Here is a 21,258-nt window from a genome sequence, read left to right as displayed (position 1 = left end):
CCCCAAAAGGTAGCGTGTAGCCAGGGTAAGAGTGCATAGCTTATAATCACAGTGCTGAGAAGGACAGCAAAGCAGGGCTGGAGGCCAGTCTAGGCTACATTGGACATTTCAGACCAGTCTGGGCTATGAAGGGAATTTTGTCTCAAAAGAGAAGTTGTAGCCAAGCATGGTGGTGTACATCTTTAATTCCTGCACTAGAGAGACAGAGGCAGGAGAATCAGTGAGTTCAAGGCCAGCCTGGTCTACACAGGAGCTCCAGGACAGCCAGTCAGGACTACATAGAGAGACCTGACAAAATAAAACAAAAACAAAACTCAAGGTATGTGGTTTGAACAAAAATGCCCCCGAAAGTGCATATACTTGAACATTTGGTCCCCTGTGAGTGGAAGTGTTTGAGAAGGTATAGAAGGTGTGGCCTTGTTGAAAGGGCATAACTAGGTATAGGCTTTGACAAAGTTATTAAGACAACTAGGAAGGTAGATTCAAGAGAATCAGAAGTTCAAGGTCATTCTCAGTTACACCATGATGTTCAGAGATGTACATAAGATTCTGTCTCAAAAAATAAAGTATGAGCCGGGCGGTGGTGGCGCACGCCTTTAATCCCAGCACTTGGGAGGCAGAGGCAGGCAGATTTCTGAGTTCGAGGCCAGCTTGGTCTACAGAGTGAGTTCCAGGACAGCCAGGGCTAAACAGAGAAACCCTGTCTTGAAAAACAAAACAAAACAAAAAGAATTTGTTTCATGTGACACCAAGGTATGTATGGTTAGCATTTAATCAATTATCTATCTGATTCAAGCTAACAGTTGACAGTTTAATAATGAAACCATATGGCAAGAAGTTACTATGGATAAAAAAGGAAAGCAAAAGGCATCATTCAACTCCAAATTATTTTATCATCTCATTTTCTTACTAGTCATTATACTTCTCACTTTACTACCTAAGCTTACTTTCAATGATTGTATCCTAGATAGCATAAGCCCAGGCTGGATTCTAAATGTGGCAGGAAACCAACATAGAATTTTGATCTAGGAAGCAATATATAGTTGTGCTTGAGGCAAGATTAATTCTGCTTCAACACATCGGGTAGATCAGAAGACTAAGAATAATAGAATATATCTATAGTTGTATGTGTGTGTGTGTCCATACACTGCAGCTGAAGGCAGTAAAGACCTAAACTGTGGTGGTGATACAGTGAGCTGGAAGGAACAATCTGAGAAGGAGCACAGCACAGCAGTCAAGTAGATGACCCAACAGCCTGACTCTAACCTTTCAGGCTTACATGGTCATAGACAAGAGTTTTACCTTCTGCACCTCAGCGTTCTTACCTATAAAAAGGGGGACAAACATAAGTGCCGAATGTACCTACTTACGCACTGTGAGGAGTAAATGTGTACAGAAGCACCCAGCTAGGGCTTTGATATACCTAGCACGCTCAATTCAATACCTAGTACCTACGGTAGGAACCAGGCATGGAGAGCAACACCCATAATCCCAGCACTTCAGAAGCAAAAACATCAAAGTCATTCTCAATTTAACAAGTTTGCGACCAGCCTTTGCTGTATGAAACCCTGTCTCAAACAAAAAAGAGCTTAGTAAAAAAGCAAGAGTTAAGGCAGGTACACACCTTTAATTCCAGTGTTTTGGGGGAGGTCAGAGCCAAGCAGATCTAAGTTCAAAGCCAGCCTGGTCTAGATAATGAGTTAGTTCCAGGACAGCCAGAATTACCTACATAATGAGACCCCCATCTTGAAAAAACAACAACATAAAAACAAACATAAACAAAAAGCAAGCATGAGATTACCAGTGGTGGCACAGACATATCCCTCCAGCACTCGAGCTGTCTCAGGAAAGAGATGGGAAGTGAGGTTAAGCCCATCTTAGCTGACTGCTTTGTGCTGATGAACAAATTGATGTGGAATTGTAAGGAACCCAGAATGGCCAAAATGGACCTTTGAAAGAAGAGTAAAATAGGAAGAAGGCTCATAATTCTTTATTTCAAAACTTACTTCAAAGTACCAATAACTGAGCTAATATGGTACTGGCATATAAGCAGACATACAGATCAATGGAACAGAAGAGACATCAGAATGAGTACACTTCCTCGTAATCAAATGATTTCTGACAAGGGTGACAGTACCGTTCAGAAGTGAAAGAAAAGTGCTATAAACAAATGACATCGGAATGGCCAGACAGAGATCAGAAGACCCTGGCACCAAGTACAGGGACAAACACAAGGCCACACAAAACTGAAGGGAAACACGAGATATATATTTATGACCTTGTATTTGGCAAAGGATCCTTGTAAATCACGCCAAAACATGAACAAAAGGAAAAAAATAGCTAGACTTCATCAAAATGTAAAAGATCAGTGTATGCTTTTAGCAACACAATTAAGAAACTGATAAAACACACATATAAATGTTAAATTATATAAACAAAGGACTTAAGTCTAAAATATATAAAGAACTCTTAAAACAACAAAAAAACAACCCAATTAAAAACAGGATGGGACGTTTAAACTTGACCCAAGATGGAGTTATCACAGAGAAAGGAGCTTCAGTTGGGGAAATGGCCTCCACGAGATCCAGCTGTAAGGCATTTTCTCAATTAGTGATCAAGGGGAAAGGCCCCTTCTAAATGGGACCATCTCTGGGCTGGTAGTCTTGGGTTCTATAAGAGAGCAGGCTGAGCAAGCCAGAGGAAGCAAGCCAGTAAAGAACATCCCTCCATGGCCTCTGCATCAGCTCCTGCTTTCTGACCTGTTTGAGTTCCAGTTCTGACTTCCCTTGGTGATGAACAGCAGTATGGAAGTGTAATCTGAATAAACCCTTTCCTCCCCGACTGCTTCTTGGTCATGATGTTTGTCCAGGAATAGAAACCCTGACTAAGATACTCCCTAACAAGGAAACAGCCACAGACAAATGGTCAACACGCACATAAAAACATGCTTGGCATTGTTAGTCATCGAAGGAAAACACATCAAAAACTACAATGAAGGCAGGAAGGTGCAACGCCTACAGTCCAGCTACTGAGGCTGAGGTTGCTTCAGCTCAGGAGTCTAAGACAAGCCAGAACAACATGAAGACCTGGTCTAAAAAACAAGAGCGTTAAGATTCTATTTCACACATATTAAAATAGTTGGTATAAAGACTCAGAAAGTGAGATGACAAGTGTTTGGGAAGATGGACAAAGTGCTGGTGGAATGTAAAATTCCACTTGCTCTGGAAAACTGTCTGGATATTCATCAAGTGGATAAACATATTCCACAGAGATACTACACAATTCAGCAATTGTACTCCAGGTATTTACCTAAGGGGAACACATAACCGGACATCTGTACACAGGTCTACACGCAGCAGCCTTACACTTAAACAGTCAAAAACGAAAAACAACCTAAGTACATATCAACAGACGATTTGGTAAATTACTATGGGAAGGATAAAAACAAACTATGGGAGGGGTGGGACGGCTCAGCTGGTAAAGGTGCTTGTTGTGATGCTCTGGGTCTGATCCCTGGGACCCCAGGCTAGAAAAGAGAACTAACTCCCAAAAGAGTGTTCTTTGACCTCTACATGTACACCCTGGCCCTTGTGTGCACACAAATGCACACGCATACACACAAACAAATAAATGTCAATAAATAAATAAATGAAGTCGGGGTCAGAAAGATGACTCATGGATTAGAACACTTGCTTCATAATCATGAAGACCAAAGCTCAGGTCCCAACACCCATATAACATACCTTAACCCCAGCTCCAAGGGGACTGGAGATTGGTCGATTGTTGGAGCTTGCTGCTTCTAGCCTAATTGAAACAAAAGAAACCCCAACTTCAGCTGAGATCCTGCCTTAAAAAAATAGGCAGAGTGAAAGAGAAGGATATCCAATGCCCTCTTTTGTCCTCTGTGCAGGCATTGCTACACAGAACCACACACATAAACATACAGACACAGAAATAAATCAACTTTTAAAGGGGGTGGGGTGGCTGGAGAGATGGCTCAGCGGTTAATACTGACTGCTCTTTCAAAGGTCCTGAGTTCAATTCCCAGCAACCACATGGTGGCTCCAACCATCTGTGTCTGAAGACAGCTACAGTGTACTCACATACATAAAATAAACAAATCTTTAAAAAAAGAGAGAGAGAGAGAAAGAATATAAAAGAGAGAGAGAGAGGGTGCGAGCAAGCGAGTGAGAGCAAGCAGGACTGGGCTATCTTGCTGTTGCCAGGTAACTGTGGGTGGGGGTGGAGTCTAGCCAGAATACCTGAAGCTTGAGACATTGTCTGCATGACTGATAGCCACAGACCTCTCCTGTGGGGGCTGTGGGGGCAGTAACTTCGACAGGAACCAGGGGTCCAGGAGACATGATCATTGCGTCATTGCCAAGAAAATCAATGGAACTAAGATCACAGTAAAGAACTGAGGTCACAGCCGGGCGTGGTGGTGCACGCCTTTAATCCCAGCACTCGGGAGGCAGAGGCAGGCGGATTTCTGAATTCGAGGCCAGCCTGGTCTACAAAGTGAGTTCCAGGACAGCCAGAGCTACACAGAGAAGCCCTGTTTCGAACCCCCCCCCCCCAAAAAAAAAGAACTAAGGTCACAGACAGGTGGTGAGAGTGCACGCCTTCAATTCCAGCACTTAGGAGACAGAGTCTAGAGGATCTTTATGAGTTCAAGGCCAGCCTGGACTACAGAGAGAATTCCATGACAGCCACAGCTACATAGAGAAACCCGGTCTTGAAAAACAAAGCAAAACAAACAAATAGAAACATATAAAGAAATAAGGAAAACAGGAATAGAAGAGAGAGGGCTCTGAGAGTAAGAGAACTGGCTACTCTTCTTTGGTCCTGAATTCAATTCCCAGCAACCACAAAGTGGCTCACAAACATCTATAATAGGATCTAATGCCCTCTTCTGGCATGCACAAAAGCAGAGCATTCATACATTAAAAAAATAAATTAATTAATAAAAATTTTAAATATGGCTGGGCGGTGGTGGCGCACATCTTTAATCCCAGCACTTGGGAGGCAGAGGCAGGTGGATTTCTTAGTTTGAGGCCAGCCTGGTCTACAAAGTGAGTTCCAGGACAGCCAGGGCTATACAGAGAAACACTGTCTCAAAACACCAAAAAACAAACAAACAAAAATTTTAAATATGACATGTTCTCTCCTATATCCCTGACTGCCCTAGAACCTTTTTTTTTTTAAAGGGTACCAGCAAGATGGCGTGACAACTAAAGGCACCTGAAGCCTGATGACCTAAGTTCCATCCCTAGAACACACACAAAGAAAGGAGAGTACCAACTCCTAAAGATGTCTTCTAACCTCTCCATCTGTGCCATGGCACATGCGAGCTCACAGACGCACAACAATAAGAAAATGTGAAGAGGGCTGGAGTATTGCAGAAAATGTGAACATCAAGAAATGAATGTAAGAGACAGGTGGATCTCTTGAGTTCAAGGCCAGCCTGGTCTACAGAGCAAGTTCCAGGGCAGCCAAAACCAAGGAGATAGAGAGAGAGAGAGAGAGAGAGAGAGAGAGAGAGAGANAGAGAGAGAGAGAGAGAGAGAGAGAGAGAGAGAGAGAGAGAGAGAGAGAGGAATACCCTCAAAAGCCTGCAGCCACACACGTCTTTTTATCTATTTTAAAGATGTATTACTTTATGTATATGGGTCTTTTGTCTGCAAGTTTGTCTGTATTATCAGAAGAGGGCATTGGATCCCATAGGGTTATGTTATGAGTTGATGTTTTGCTAGGAATTGAACCCAGGATCTCTGAAAGAGCAGCCAGTGTTCTTAACTGCTGAGCCATCTCTCAAGTCCCCTATTTCTTTTTTAAGAGTGTGTGTGTGTGTGTGTGTGTGTACGTGCATATGCACACATCTCCTAGAGCTAGAGTTTCAGGCAGCTGTGCACCACTATGTGTGTGCTGGGAACTGAACTACAGACCTCTGCAAAGGCAGTGCTCACTAAGAGTGTGTGTGTGTGTGTGTGTGTGTGTGTGTGTGTGTGTACGTGCATGCACACATCTCCTAGAGCTAGAGTCTCAGGCAGCTGTGCACCACTATGTGGGTGCTGGGAACTGAACTACAGACCTCTGCAAAAGCAGTGCTCACTAAGCCAGCTCTCCAGCTCACCAATACCAAGGATTCAAAAGGCTGAGCAAAAAGGCAACAAGATTACCTTAGGCAACAAAAGCCACGCATGGTAGTGCACATCTGTAATCCAAGCACTCAGAGTAGGCAGAAGGATCAGGAGTTCAAAGCCAGCCTCAGCTATGTAGTAATCCAAAGCTAACCAGGAATACATAACGCTATGACTAAAAAAGAAAATGAAATTATGATTTTGGGGGCATTAAATTAGCTGATTTCATATTCTATGGAAAGAAATAAGGACAACCAACCAGGAATAGAACATGGGGCAACAATAATCAAAGAATGGACTGCTCAACAAAGCAAAACAGTAATCCCATACTATTCAGGGCCTACGTTGGCCTACAGATAGAATTTCACATTCAAGGAAACAGTGGGTACCTAGTAAGTGCTCAGTGATGATGCTCAGTAACGAGCGGGTGGGCATCCAGAGGAAAAGTAAAATCCAGTTCTGCCTCAGAGCTTCCTTAAACTTATATCTACATGGACAACGCTGACACATAAAAATAAAACTCTGAAAGTACCAAGAATAACACAAGAGCATCCATTACAATTTTAGCTAACAAGTACTGGTATAAGGATGATCTGTCTTAACCACAAATTATTAGACTCAAGTGGTTCAAGTATGGCTGAGTGGCTAAGCGTTCACAGGCTCTACAGAGGACCTGAGTTTGGGTCTCAGCACACTCGTCCTACAGCACACATCCTGTAACTCCTGCTCCTGCCCCAGGAGATCCAAAACCATTTTCTGGACTGCAGGGACACCAACACTCACATAAACATTCGTGTGAACATCATATAACTTAATGTTTAAAAAGCTTTACTCACAAAACAAACAAACCAAAAAAAAAAAAAAAAAACCCAAAGCCGGGTGTGGTGGCAGTTAATCCCAGCACTCAGGAGGCAGAGGCAGGTGGATTTCTGGGTTCGAGGCCAGCCTGGTCTACAGAGTGAGTTCCAGGACAGTCAGGGCTACACAGAGAAACCCTGCCTGGGGGGCAGGGGGGAAGCTTTACTCAAACATTTTAACAAACTACGTCAACACTACTTAATCCTGCTGGAAAAAAAAATCTATAACCAAGGTTCAAATATGAACTGAAAAACCATGGAAAATATCTACAGCATTGTCAGAAAGTAGTAAGTACTAGTTCCTTAGCGCACGAGTTCCTATAAACAATGTAAAGCATCTCAACAGGAAATGAACAGGGTCTGTAGAGACTATAAGTAACTGAAACAAACATGGTTCTTTTATTTGCTAAAAAGATGCTTACGAAAATATTCAGTTGGGGGGAGAGGACTAACCCCAGCAGAGGCAGACGGATCTCTGAGTTCGAAGCCAGTCTGGCCTACAGAGCTAGTTCCAGAAAGCTAGAAACCCTGTCTTGAAAAACAACAACAACAACAACAAAACGTGGTTTAGGGTTTCAGAGAGATAGTTTAGTGGTTAAGAGCAATGGCTGGGCCAGGCAGTAGTAGCAGCGCACCTTTAATCTCAGCACTTGGGAGGCAGAGGCAGGCGGATTTCTGAGTTTGAGGCCAGCCTGGTCCATAGAGTGAGTTCCAGGACAGCCAGGGCTACACTGAGAAACCCTGTCTCGAAAAACCAAAAAAAAGGAGCACTGGCTCTGCTTCTCCCGAGGACCAAGGTTCAACTCCCAGAATCCACATGGTGGCTCACAACACAATCAGTAATTCCAGTTCCGGGGAATCTGATGCTCTCTTCTGATCTCTGAGAGCACTCAGTACACACATGGTACACAGATACATACATACATGCAAGGAAAACACATGTATACATTTTTTTAAAATATAAAGTAAAAGTTTAGCCAGGCATAATGCACATTCTTGTAACCCCAGCACTTGAGAAGCAGAAAAAGGATTTCCACACATTCCCAGCCAGTATGGGCTACACAATAACACCCTAACTAAAAAACAAGGTGCTTGTAGGTCAAGGTGGTAAAAGGTTTTAATCCCAGTACTTGGGAGATAGAAGCAGGAAGATCTCTGTGAGTCTGAGGCCAGTATGGTCATCTAGTGAGTTCCAGTCAGCCAGGGCTACAGAGTGAGACCCAGTCTCACAAACAAATCTAATCTCTGGACTGGGAGAACAGCTTCTGGGTAGCATGCTTGCCTATCTCGTAGAAAGCCTGGGTTCCATCTGTAGTTATTACAAAGATGAGGAGGGGGTTGGTATTCCAATAAAGGAACCAAGCAAGAGCCACCAGCAGGTCAACACTGTCATGAGACCATGAACTGGCCCTACCTTTACAAAGGGCAATCTGACACTTTATCAAGGTCTACATAGTGAGTGGCCTTTGTCGTAGCAACTGAGCCTCTAGGAATTTACCTGCAGGAAAGACCCTAAGTGTGAAGTTTCTGACAGACAAGGAAACTCAAGGCATCACTGTGGCAGGATCCGTATGGCATATCTAAACATACAACAGCTCTACCCGAGGCACAATGCATACCCCTTCTGGAAAAAACAGGCAAGAAATGTATCATTAAGAAGAGAAGCCAATAGTCATGAAGGCAGAAAGAAAACCTGCCTTCTCCATGTTTTGTTTTATTGCTTTTTGTGACAAGGTTTCATGTAGCCCAAGATGGCCTCCAACCCAAATGCAGCTATGATGTGGAGGAGACCAGGCCTTCCTGCCTCTTCTCCTCAGGCTTCAATCTCAGACACTTACTACCATGTGTGACTAACACATGTTCTTTTCTACCACTTGAATTTTATATTTATTTAAAACTTTTAAATTAAGATTTTACAATGATTTTTCACCCAGCTTACTTAAGTATGTCTTCCTCTTTGTCATTGTCTGTGTTAGCAACAATGTTTAACTATTTTTTCCTACTGGCACATTTACTTAATTAAACTCACATATTAAATGTAATGCTACCTTGTACTCTGTCCCCCAAGTCCCTTGCTCTCTGCGTTCTATCTCTAAATGTATAATCTACAAAACGGCAGCTCCATTCCCTATTTTTTCCCCTAGGTATATAAAGACTCTTAATTACTAAACTAGAAACCTAAAAATGTTCTTAGCCTGTGGTTAAACATAGCATCACTGCTGTATCCTAGAAAATAGCAGAAAAGGGCCAGCAAGATGGCTTAGCAGGTAAATGAGCTTGCTGCCAAATCTAATGACCCAAGTTCTAGTCCTAGGACCATGCAATAGAATGCAGAAGAAACCTGACTCCCAAAAGTTGTCCTCTGACACCCACATACACACTGTGGCACATACATAAGGGATGAGTGCACATGCATGCACACACACACACAAATTCTGTTTTTAAAGAAAAAAATATTTTAGAAATAAAAAAAGATAGCAGAACAGCAAGGCAATATTCAAAATTTCAAAACCACTGTGCTGACACAATGCCTGATGTAGTACTTGATACTTTAAGGACTCAATATTATCTGTTTGTCCAGAGCCAGTGGGGCTATGCAGGCCTGAACTACAGCAATCAAGCCATTATCCATGAATATCTTACATATAATGCCAATACATTAATCTTTTTAAAATTAAAAGAAAAAAATTTCAAGACAGGGTTTCTCTCTGTAGCCCTGTCTGTCCTAGAACTCACTTCATAGACCAGACTAGCCTCAAACTCACAGAGATCCACCTGCCTCTGACTCCCAAGTGTTGGAATTAATGGTATGCACCACCACTACTCAACTTAAAAAAAAAAATCTTAATTTTATGTGTTCGGATATTTTGCCTGCCTAGATGTCTGTACACAACCTCTATGCCTGGTCCCTGTGGAGGCCACAAAGGACAGCAGGTGCCCTGGAAGTAGAGTTACAGATGGTTGGTTATAAGTCACTCTGTGGATGCTGGGAATGAAAACTCGCTCTGAAAGAGCAGCTTCTTAACTTCTGCGCCCTCTCTACAGTCCCTAGTTACAAATTGTTAATATATTACATTGTGGTACATGCATACAGATATAATTTGTATATATATATATATATATGTATGTATATATATATACACACACACACACACACACACATACACACACACATCGAGTACATCTTTCCCAACAATATTCATACACAAACGCTACATATACCTTAGGAAAAATGAGTTATACTAGGAGAGGGTACAGGGAGAAGGGCCATGTCAGAAAGGTGAAAGAAGGCTCTTATGGAAAAAAATACAACTGAGATCCAGGAAAGGTAAGTTAAATAAGAGGAGGAAGCACACGGTTCCTCCAGGAGAGAAGCCCGTGTGCAGTGGCTTCCTGTGCTGAGGGAAGCAAAGCAGAGAACACAGAACAAAATGGAGAACAACCCAAGGCGAGAAGGTACCTGGTGTAGGGCCGTCTAGGACACAATAAGGGTCTCAGTCTTACTGTAAGAGCAATGAAGCAGCAAGAAAGGCTAGGTACGGTGGGTGGCATGTGCCTGAATGCCACTACTCTATAAGCTGACACAGAAGGGTGGAAGGTTCAAGGCCAGCCTGGACAAAGGTTAGACCCAATGTTAAAAACAAAAAAGCTAAAAGAAAAAGGCTATAAGCAGAGATAATAAAAGATTTGTATTTTCAAAGATCAGTGATATATGAATGGGAGGCTCTAGCAGACGTAGGAAGTCTGCTTAGAAAGCTACTGCAGTGACCCTAAAGGACAGTGACAGAATTAGTTACAATGGAAACAAAATGAACAAGACTAGGTAGCTAACTATAACTGAAGTTGGTGGGGAGCTTAAGGAGACCCAGCTTTCAGATTCCCACAAGTAGATGGATAAAGATCCTACCACCAAGCCAGGCACAGGCCTTTAACCCTAGTGCACAGGAAGTAGAGCCTGGAAGATGCCTTTGAGTTTGAAGCCACGCTGGTCTACATGCTATATAGTAAGATTTTTGTCTTTTACATTTTCTCAAAAGATACTATCCCTGAAAGGCAATGGGGACACTCCAGGAACACCACCATATTATACTGCTTTGTTTCACAGGGACTGGACACAAGACAGAAAAAAGGTTCTTCAAGTATGTGGAAGCCTTGGTAAAGAAGGGTGAATTGGAAAATAGGGATAGAAGTCAAGAGAGATGAAAAATTAATAACCAACCAAACAAAAACAAACACAAAATCAAAAAGAAAAAAAAAAAAAGGAAGAAAAGATATGTCTCCATCGTCAGCCATAAAACAGACCTACACATTCCTATTCCTCACTACCACTTAAAATATTTTGAATTACTTCAAAATAGAGTAAAGAGCTATAATATGCAGTACGTAGGAGAACAAAGGATTAGTATGAAAGAATTTATTATTTATATCAACGTATATTATTGAGCTATTGGGAATTTTCTAATTTTGAGAATGAGGGAAAGATGGAGACCGCCTGTGTGGGAAGAAGGAGCTGAATGCCAGCCTGGAAGAAAGGAAGCAAAACGAAGACTGTCGACTCCACTTCTCCAATTTTCACAGTTTAAGCACGTTTTATCTTCACCTCTGGACAAATGGCTGTTCTTGTCCTCCTGTGCTAAGGGAATGCAGAAATAGCGCCATACTTCAGACCCTTATTTGAAATCATGGCTTACCCTGCCCTCATGTGGTAGCAGAGAGGAACTGCACCAGTATGTTGCAGGACCCTGAGAATGCCCACATGAAGTTCATGGTATAATAATTAATCTATGACCAAAGACTTAAAAGATTGCAGGCAGAGAGCAAACTGGGAATAGTCCTTGCCAAGGGATTTACCTTCTAGGCTTAGTAATGCAGAAAACCTAGGGTTTTGCTGTTAACTGGCGATAACAAAAAAAAGATGTCTCCTTTTTTCTTGTTAAAGATCACATATTTAGCAATTCCAGAATACCAGTCTGATACTGTTTATTCAAATCCAGTTTATGGTATATTTGATTATTTACAAATGTCTCAATTGTATTTTAATGGCATGCACAAATGGGTTAATGAACATTTCTGGCACACATCAAAAACCATATCACAAATATTAGTAATTGTCTCTCTGAATAAGTAAAATCCCCTTTGTTATCTTTAAATGAATCAACTGATTTTTTTTTTTACCACCTAGAAGAACAAGTCACAATAGTAAACACAATTCAGAAACAATCAGGTTCTCAAAACATCTAAACAAATATACCACTGATACAATCAACTTAACACCAGCCACATATACACACAAAAAAAAAAAAACATGGCGAAGGTCTAGTACATCATTCCTGACAATTCTCTTCACGGTGAAAAAAAAAAAAAAAAACAGGACTGCCCAATAAAATGATTTGGCATTCTGTGCATGATTTAATTCTCTACCTTTCTTTTAACAGACTGAAAATTTGTAAACGTACGCTTTTTACAACTGTTTACACACATACCTACATGACTTTGTTTTGTTTTTTCTTAAGCATGTGAACTCAAAGACCAAACCATGAAATTCTTAGCAATAGGTATATTTTTCCAATTTTTCAGTTTTGATACCGGGATCACATCATTTCGTTTCTTTATATTCATGATCTTCATTTCCCCCTTTTAAAATCTAGACATCATTATCCAGTCTGTCTCTGTACATCCCCAAATATTACTGATCCAATCTTTTTTTGTTTTCTTTCCCAAATACTCCCTAGCCAACACACACACACACACACACACACTTTCACATGCTCATTCCATTTCAAAATATCCAACTCTAACACAGTTGGTTGGCTTTTTTTTTTTTCCTTTCAAACAAAATCACTTCTATATTGCTCTCGTCTCCTCTCCTTAATTTGGCACTCCTTTTGAAATAATTTTCCACAGTTAAACACCAATGTCTTTCTTTCACAACATCCATCCGCGGAAGAGGAAAAGATTAAGAACCGGGCAAGCGAAACATTTGGGAATGTCAAAGAGACAGCGGCCTCTCCTTCGGGAGGAAAATACAACTCTCCTCCCCGAGCTGTCGACACAGCGAGACTTCTCTTCAGGCGTGCTCCGGTTCCCCTCCTGACCTCAACGCCACCTTCCTGCTGCTCTGCTTCCCTGTCCTCCCTCGGCTGTGTGTCCGAGGGGCAGCAGAGCCCGGCGGCCGCCACCTTCTCGCCGGCAGCGGCCCCACCACTCACCTGGCAGGTGCGGCCGTCCCGAGAGCTGCACGAATCGGTTGAGCTGTCCGGTGCCCCGACCCCCGCCGGCCGCGCCGGCCCCGCTAACCCCGCTGGCCCCGCCGGCCGCGCCTCCTCCCCGCCGGCGGTTCCGGTCCCAGCCCTGGGCAGCCGACATGGCCCGCTAACGATTGCCGCAGCCCGGTCCCGGCAAGCCCTTGCCCCGGCAGCGCGAGCCGAGCCTCCTTCCCGGGCTCCTCAAGAGACCCGGGAGACGGGGGCCGGAGTAGCGCCGGGCTCGCCAGCAACCAATGGCTGGCCGCCTTGGTGAGAGTGGACCAATGGGCAGTCTCTTTCTTGGCAGGTGGAGGGAGGCGGGGAGAGACGTGGTAACCATAGCTATAGCTAAAAGAGGTGGGGGGGAGAAAAGGCATAAGCAGACGCTCAGAGAGCGCATCGATTCCCGGAGCTCCACAGCTTCTCCGGGATGCTGAGGGCTCAGACCAGATAGTCGAAGGCCGAGCGGAGAGGCTACGCCAGAGGAGACTCCCAAGCAGGGTCGCTGCCCCAGCATGGTCGATACTCCGGAATTCTGTCCCATAAGCACTGTATATAGAAACATCATAGGTACACAATGCATGTACTTGGTGTTGGTACATCTGTCTGCAGTTCTACAGACTGAGCCCCGGTCTGCGGACTGTTGCCACACACAAAGGGCTCACGGGAGGTGGGGGCAGGGGGAGGAGTCAGATGAAATCTAAAAAACTCCTGGCTTTCATCATTTGTTTTGTCTCACGGTGGCACTGCCGGGACCCTTCCTTTGCATTAGCCACGTCAAGAGCAAACAGCTTTAAACCTGATTAGCAAATACCGAAAACTGTTCGATATTAGAGTAATCATAGAAACACAAGTGAAAATTTCAATAAGAAAACCTTGCAGGCATCAGTGAAGATCTCTATTTAAACACGCGGCTTGTGTATGCCTGCCAAGAAAAAAAAATAGAAAAAGATACTCTCTTAGATGACATACGATCAAGTAAATGTTTTACTCACACACACACACAAACAACCCACCTCAATTGTCTTACAATATACACAACGACAGAAAATGGACGGACGATGTGATTTTAAAATGTAAATATCAGAAATTCCCATCGTTTCAAAATTAAACCGAAATTTTGGCTTTGAAGTTGGGGAGGCGCAGTGCACAGTGGGAAAATGCAGATACACATTGCTGTTTCCAAATAAGGAAAAAAACATAAATTTCTCAAGGGAAACAAAACCTTTCAAGATCTAATCTGATGGACTGCTGACCCCCTTGATGTTTCACACATGAGAACCTCACATGTTGGGTTTTTTGATTTTTGGGGTTTTTTTGTTTGGTTGGTTTTTTGAGGATTGGGGTGAAGGAGAAAGTGCTGAGACCAGAAGTCTCCTTTGATCTCGGTGAGCAAATTTCATGTCGCCATAAAATGTTGGTTTTTTGTCTCCACACCCAGTTTCTGTAGGAAAAGAAGTATTTTTATCCATTATGCGTTATGATACAGTTTATTGAAATGTTTGACATCTGATAAAAAGGAAACCCATGGAGCTGGGGATGAAGGTAGCTCAGTTGCTTAAAATACTTGTCTAGCACCAAAGGTACAGTCTCCTGCCACAGTATAAAACTCAGCATGGTGACACACTCTTGTAATCTCCAACCGAGGATGGTGGCAGGAAGATCAGGCATTCAAATCCAATCCCACTCAGATAGATACATTACAAGTTCAAGGCCAACATTAGCTGCATAAAATCCAGACTCAACAACAACAAAAACAAACAAACAAACAAACAAAAAACCCCAGGACCACCAAGAGCTAGAAGGATGTATGCAGAGCACTGGCTGGTTGTCCAGAGGACCTGGGTTTGATTCCTAGCACTTACAGAGCAGCTTTCACCCATCTGTAACTCCAAATTCAGGATCAGACGCTCTCTTATGACCTCCTCTGGGTGCTGGGCATGCAAGTGATGTACAGACAGACATACGTGCAGGCAAAACACCCAGACATATTAAATTAAATTAAATTTAAGAAAAAAGGCCGGACCAAACAGAAGCTCAGCATGATGGTGCTTGCCTGTCTCCCCAGCCCAACACCTCATTGGCAGAAGTAGGAGGCCCATAAATTCAAGTGCCTTGGCTATATAATGAGTTTAGAGCCACTCTGTGATTTATGAGACTGTCCCCAGCCAATCCCCAAAACCAAAGTCTGTGGTCCTAAAACAGGAGGAAAAAAAAAAAAACCCTAATGAGTGTTAATTTTTCTAAAGAATTGTACTCCCACAGCTGGAGGGATGACCCAGCAGCTAAAAGCACTGGCCACTCTTCCAGAAGACCTGGATTGGATTCCCAGTACCCACATGGTAACTTACAACCACCTGTAATTCCAGTCCCAAAGAGTCGAATTCCCTCTTCTGGCCTCCATGGTACCAGGCACACATAAGTTACACAGACATACATGCAAACAAAACACTCATATATACATTTTTAAAAAAATGAATTGTACCAACTGAATAACACGATTCTAATATAAGGAAATATCCTTTTTAAAGGTTTATTCATTTAAGTATACAAGTACACTGTAGCTGTCTCCAGACACACCAGAAGAGGACATTGGATCCCATTAGATTATGAGCCACCATGTGATTTCTGGAAATTGAACTCAGGACCTCTGGAAGAGCAAGTCAGTGCTCTTTAATCACTAAGCCATCTCTCCAGAGCCAAGAAATGTTGTCTTTCTAGGAGAATTCTGTATAAACAAGGAATGGTAGGATACCACTATTTTGCCACCCCTAATAAATTAAGAGAACTTCCCCTTGAATGTCTGCAATCGCTAGTATCACATGACAGTATAACATGATCATGTCGAAGGCTTAAGGGCACCGGGGGCAGGGGGAGCAATGAGGGCCAGTGAAATGGCTCATTGGGTAAAGGCAGACAGACTGTAGGAGCTGAAAGACGGGAGGCAGTGCTACTCTACTCACTGCACTTCACATAAATATTAGCTATAGTTGCCTGCACAAGACCAGGCTGATCAACATTCCAGCACAGGTCCTTGTCGTGTGAGGCTCTGCTTCCAGCTGAGGAACTCTGGACAACTGATGGCTCCTGGATGAGGGTCATTTTCTTCAAGGGTGTGGCTACTGATAGTTAGTTGCTCATGCTCCAGTGTATAAACCCACAACCCCCCCACATGTGCAGGGAACACCAACTGGGTTCAGTGGTTATTTTGTTTTAAAGTAAGGAGCTACGGTTCAGCAGTTGAGAGTGCTTAGTCTAAAGGACCCAGGTTTGCTTCCAGCACCCACACCAGACAGTTCACAACTGCCTGTAGTTCAGTTCTTTACACACATAGTACGCATAACTTCATACACATAAAGATAAATAAACCTTTAAAAGATTGCTGGGCATGGTAGTAATTTCTGCCACTCAGAAGGTAGAGGCAGGCAGGTGGGTCTCTGTGAATTGGAGCTAGTCTGGTCTACATATGTTCTAGGCCAGCCAAAGTTATAAAGTGGGATACTGGCTCCAAAGGGGGAAGTTGGGGTGGGGAGTTAGCTGGAGAGATGACTTGCCTGTTAAAAGCACTGCCTGCTCATCCACAAGAACTATATTGCATTCATAGCACCAACATAGTGACCACAGCCATCTGTAACTCCAATTCCAGGAAATCCAACCCCCTTTCCTGGCCTCTGTGGCTATCAAACATGAAACAGTGCACAGCCATACAGGCAGACATGCAAACACAGACATGTATATAAAAATTGATGGGGTGGGTGTCAAGACAGGGTTATCATGCAGTCCTGGAACTTACTCTGTAGACCAGGATGGCCTTAAAATCAGAGATCCACCTGCCTCTCTACCTCCCAAGTGCTGGGACTAAAGGCGTGTACCACCTCTGCCCAGCTGAAAAAGCAGATATTTAATAAAGAAAATTATGTGGAAATAATTATACAAAAAAAAAAATCCTCTGACAGAACTAGGAAAATAGCCCAGTGGCTAAGGGTAGTGGCTGGGGATGTGGTAGGGTGGTGTGGAGAATACTGGAGGAAGGTGATCGGTCGGATTAGAAACAGCTAAGAATTGATGCTTGTTGTAGCTAGATGATGGATCATCAGAGTTCATTGTATTGTTCTCCCTCGAGTTTTTAAAACAAGGTTTTAAAGCTGGGTGTGGCAGTTTTTGCTTTTAGGCCCAGAACTCAGGAAGCAGAAGCAGGTGGGTCTATGTGAGTTCAAAGCCAGCCTGGTCTACAAACAAATTAAACAAACAAACAAAAAAATGTAGATTTGATTTTTTTCCCCCTCATGGAGAGGTTTTTAAGAATAGTTTTCAAAGGAACAATTCTAAATTACATAGCGTAGACTATGAACTTTGGCTGATGATGGTGTATCAAAGCTGGTTCATTGATTCTATCAAATGAGCCACACGCTGGTGGGTAGTGTGTTGATAGATGGGGAAGCCGCACAGCAGGAACAAAACGGCTGTGAACTCTCTGTGCTTTCTATTTAATTCACTGTGAACTGAAAACACTCTGAAAAAATGAAAAGTCATTCATTCAAAAGTGGGATTTGTGGGAAACTCAGCCTAGGAACTAGCAGGAGCTAGACAATTCTTCCCTGTAGATAGTCACATAGACACCCTGTATTAGTCAGGGTTCTCTGGAGTCACAGAACTCACAGAATGTCTCTCTATATTAAGGGAACATATTGGAATGAATGATTTACAGTCTGCACTCCAATTAGCCCAACAATGGGCAGCTGTGAATGGGAAGTCCAAGAATCTAGTAGTTGCTCAGTCCCACGAGGCTAGGTGTTTCCCCTGGTCTTCTGTATAAACTGGAATCCTGAAGAGGGAGGTTCCAACGGATGTGCTGGCAAGTAAGTGCAAACAAAGAAGAGTGATTCTTCCTTCTTCCATTGTCCTTATGTAGGCCTCCAGCAGAAGATATAGCCCAGATTAAAGGTGTGTACCACCAGGCCTGGATTTGGAACTTGCTCTGTCCCATGCTGGCCTTGAACTCACATCTGCTTGCCTTTGTCTCCTGGGATTAATGGCATGTGTACTACCTCACCTGGGCCTAAATTCTGGATCACAGATGTGCCCTCCATTTCTGGATTGTAGTTCAATCCAGGTGTGCTCAAGTTGACAACCAGGAATAGCCATCGTGCAGCCCCACTGTGGAGGACAGAATGAACTATAGAACTTTTTGTGAGAGAGAGAGAGAGAGAGAGTGCTCAGGCGAGCCTTGAACATCCTATGTAGCAGAGGATACTCATGAACTTCTTATCCTCCTCCCTCCACTATGCCCAATGTACACAGCATAAGCTAGGCAAGCACTCTCCCATCTATGTGCAGACCCTCCCTCAGAGCTTTTTAACCCCCCTCTCATGTCCAGTCAGGCATTTGGTCTTTGCCTTGTAACTGTAAGAACTTGATGTTCATCCTCAGAATCCACTTAAATAAAAGCCAGAGCCCCACTCCAACTCCCACCTCCCCCATAAGCCAGGCATGGTGGCACACGCTGGAGGTCCTGGTGCTGGGGACATAGAAACTTGTGGTTCCCTGGGACAAGCCAGCCTAACCTATTTGCCAAGTTTTAGACCATTTAGAGACATTATCTTAAAAAAACACAAGGCAGCCGGACGTGGTGGCACACGCCTTTAATCCCAGCACTCGGGAGGCAGAGGCAGGCAGATTTCTGAGTTCGAGGCCAACCTGGTCTACAATGTGAGTTCTAGGACAGCCAGGGCTATACAGAGAAACCTTGTCTCAAAAAAAAACAACCAACCAAAAAAAAAAAAAAACAAAAAACCCCACAAGGCAGACATCGGAGGTTGACCTCTGGACTTCACACACATGAATATTTACATGGACACTGTTCAAGCATACATTCGTGCATGTACATACACGAAGCCATATGAGTCACATGGGTTCTAGGGATTGAATTTAAGTCTTCAAGCTTGGCTGCTCTTACCCACCGAGAGACATCTCCCTAGCCTCAATGTTTGTGTGTGTTGTTGTTGTTGTTTGTTTTTTGGTTTGTTTTCGGTTTTCTTTTTTTTTGGTTGGTTGGTTTGGTTTTGTTTGGTTTTTCGAGACAGGGTTTCTCTGTGTAACCCTGGCTGTCCTGGAACTCACTCTGTAGACCAGGCTGGCCTCGAACTCAGAAATCTGCCTACCTCTGCCTCCCAATTGCTGGGATTAATGTGTGTGCTATATGAAGGCTAATTCAGTGCACTCTAGACCCAGTGGAAGATCTTATCTAAAACAAGATGGAGACAGAGGAAGGCAGTTGACATCAAGCTCTGGACTACACACCTAGCTATATGTACATGAGTATAGCCAGTCTTTGCTACTTTGTGGGTTCATTTTTCCCCCTGCCCTTTATTCCCCCTGCCTCAGTTTCATCCCCTAACACTAGATAGGAGGGAAACAAAGATAGATCGGAGAAAGGAATTAGGAAAAACCCTGAATCTAATTTCTTTCCTTTTGCTTCTTCTTTGACTAGGGCTATTAACAAACTGCAAGCAATCCCACCGAATGGTCAACAATCCCCTATTCCCCCCTCTCAGGGCTCTAGCATTTATTACCCTCTAAAAAGTTCGCAGAGTTCCAAACACCACACAATTGCCGAAGCTATCTGCAGCTGGCAAAACCATGCTCCTGCTGGAACGCCAGGGAAGCCATAGCCAGCTGCTGCGGACGGTCCGAAGCAACCCCACATCCCCACTCCTGGGAGTAAAATGAAAACACATTCTTATAACAGTTATCTGTTTTTAAAGAAACAAAAATTCCAAAACTGTCATTACACGTGAGTGCATACACATATATACAGCTGTATGTACATATACCTACATCACACACAAAATAAAAAAATAATAGTAATAGATATGTAGCAAAAGAAAAGACTAACGGGCTGGGCAGTGGTGGCGCATGCCTTTAATCCCAGCATTTGGGAGGCAGAGGCAGGCAGATTTCTGAGTTCAAGGCCAGCCTGGTCTACAGAGTGAGTTCCAGGACATCCAGAGCTACACAGAGAAACCCTGTCTCGAAAAGCAAAAGAACAAAAACAAAAACAAAAAAAGGATAAGACTTAAAGATTAAGCAGGTCTGGTGAGCTGGCTCAGAAAGTGAAGGTACTTCCTGTGCGAGCCTGGCCACTTCATTTTGATCCCTGGAACCCTTGAAAAGGCAGAAAAAGAGAATTGACTCCACAAGTCACCCTCTGGCCTACATATATGCTGTGGGACATGTGCCCACATGTACACACCACGGACACACACTAATGTGTTAACAAAAAAAAAGCATGAGCGAGTCATGATGGTGCATCCTTACATCCTGGCCCTTAGGAGGCAGAGGCAGGAAGATCTCCATGAATTTGAGGCCAATGTGGTCTACAAAGTGAGTTCCAAGACAGTCAGACCCTGTCTGGAAAGAGAGAGACACAGAGAGAGACGGAGAGACGGAGAGACGGAGACGGACAGACAGGGACAGAGAGAGAGAAAGTTTAAGAATTAAAGATGTAGGGGGCTGGAGAAATGGGTCAGAGGTTAAAAGGTCCTGAGTTCACTTCCTGGCAACCACATGGTGGCTCAAAATCATCTATAATTAGATCTGGTACCCTCTTCTGACCTGCAAGCACACATGCAGGCAGAAGACTGTAAATAATAAATGAATAAATCTTTTAAAACAATTAAAGAATTAAAATTAAGTAAAAAGAGAGTTACTTCTCTCAAAGGACTTCCTTTTGTAAAAGGCATTTCCCTTGGTTTTTAGAGACAGGGTTTCTCTGTGCCGCCCTGGCTGTCCTGAAACTCACCCTGTAGACCAGGCTGGTCTCAAACTCAAATATCACCTGCTGAGATTAAAAGTGAGCACTACCACTGCCTGGCTATAAATGGCATTTTAAGGTCTGTTTAGGAACGATAGGAGTACTAAAAAAAAAAAGATACAATAAAGCTCAAGACCACATCTCTACATAAGCAATTTATTTATTAAAACATTCTTTTTTTTTTTTTAAGATTTATTTATTTA

At 43.2% G+C, this 21,258-nt stretch overlaps 1 protein-coding gene across 2 annotated transcripts in view; it reads right to left on the bottom strand.

Annotated features, from left to right (window-relative positions):
• Klhdc10 (kelch domain containing 10) overlaps nucleotides 1-13,502 on the bottom strand; it is a 55,494-nt gene extending 41,992 nt beyond the window's left edge. For both annotated transcript variants that reach the window (XM_021164780.1, XM_021164781.1), the window contains exon 1: nucleotides 13,207-13,502. In XM_021164780.1, the coding sequence (XP_021020439.1) occupies nucleotides 13,207-13,363 (157 nt within the window). In that variant the 5' untranslated portion in view covers nucleotides 13,364-13,502. The remainder of the gene's footprint in view (nucleotides 1-13,206) is intronic.
• Between the last annotated feature and the right edge of the window lie 7,756 nt (nucleotides 13,503-21,258).

Source organism: Mus caroli, chromosome 6 (assembly GCF_900094665.2).
Source record: "Mus caroli chromosome 6, CAROLI_EIJ_v1.1, whole genome shotgun sequence".
Classification (NCBI taxonomy): domain Eukaryota; kingdom Metazoa; phylum Chordata; class Mammalia; order Rodentia; family Muridae; genus Mus; species Mus caroli.
Note: the sequence above shows the minus strand (reverse complement) of the source record. Positions and strands in the feature narration are given on the sequence as shown.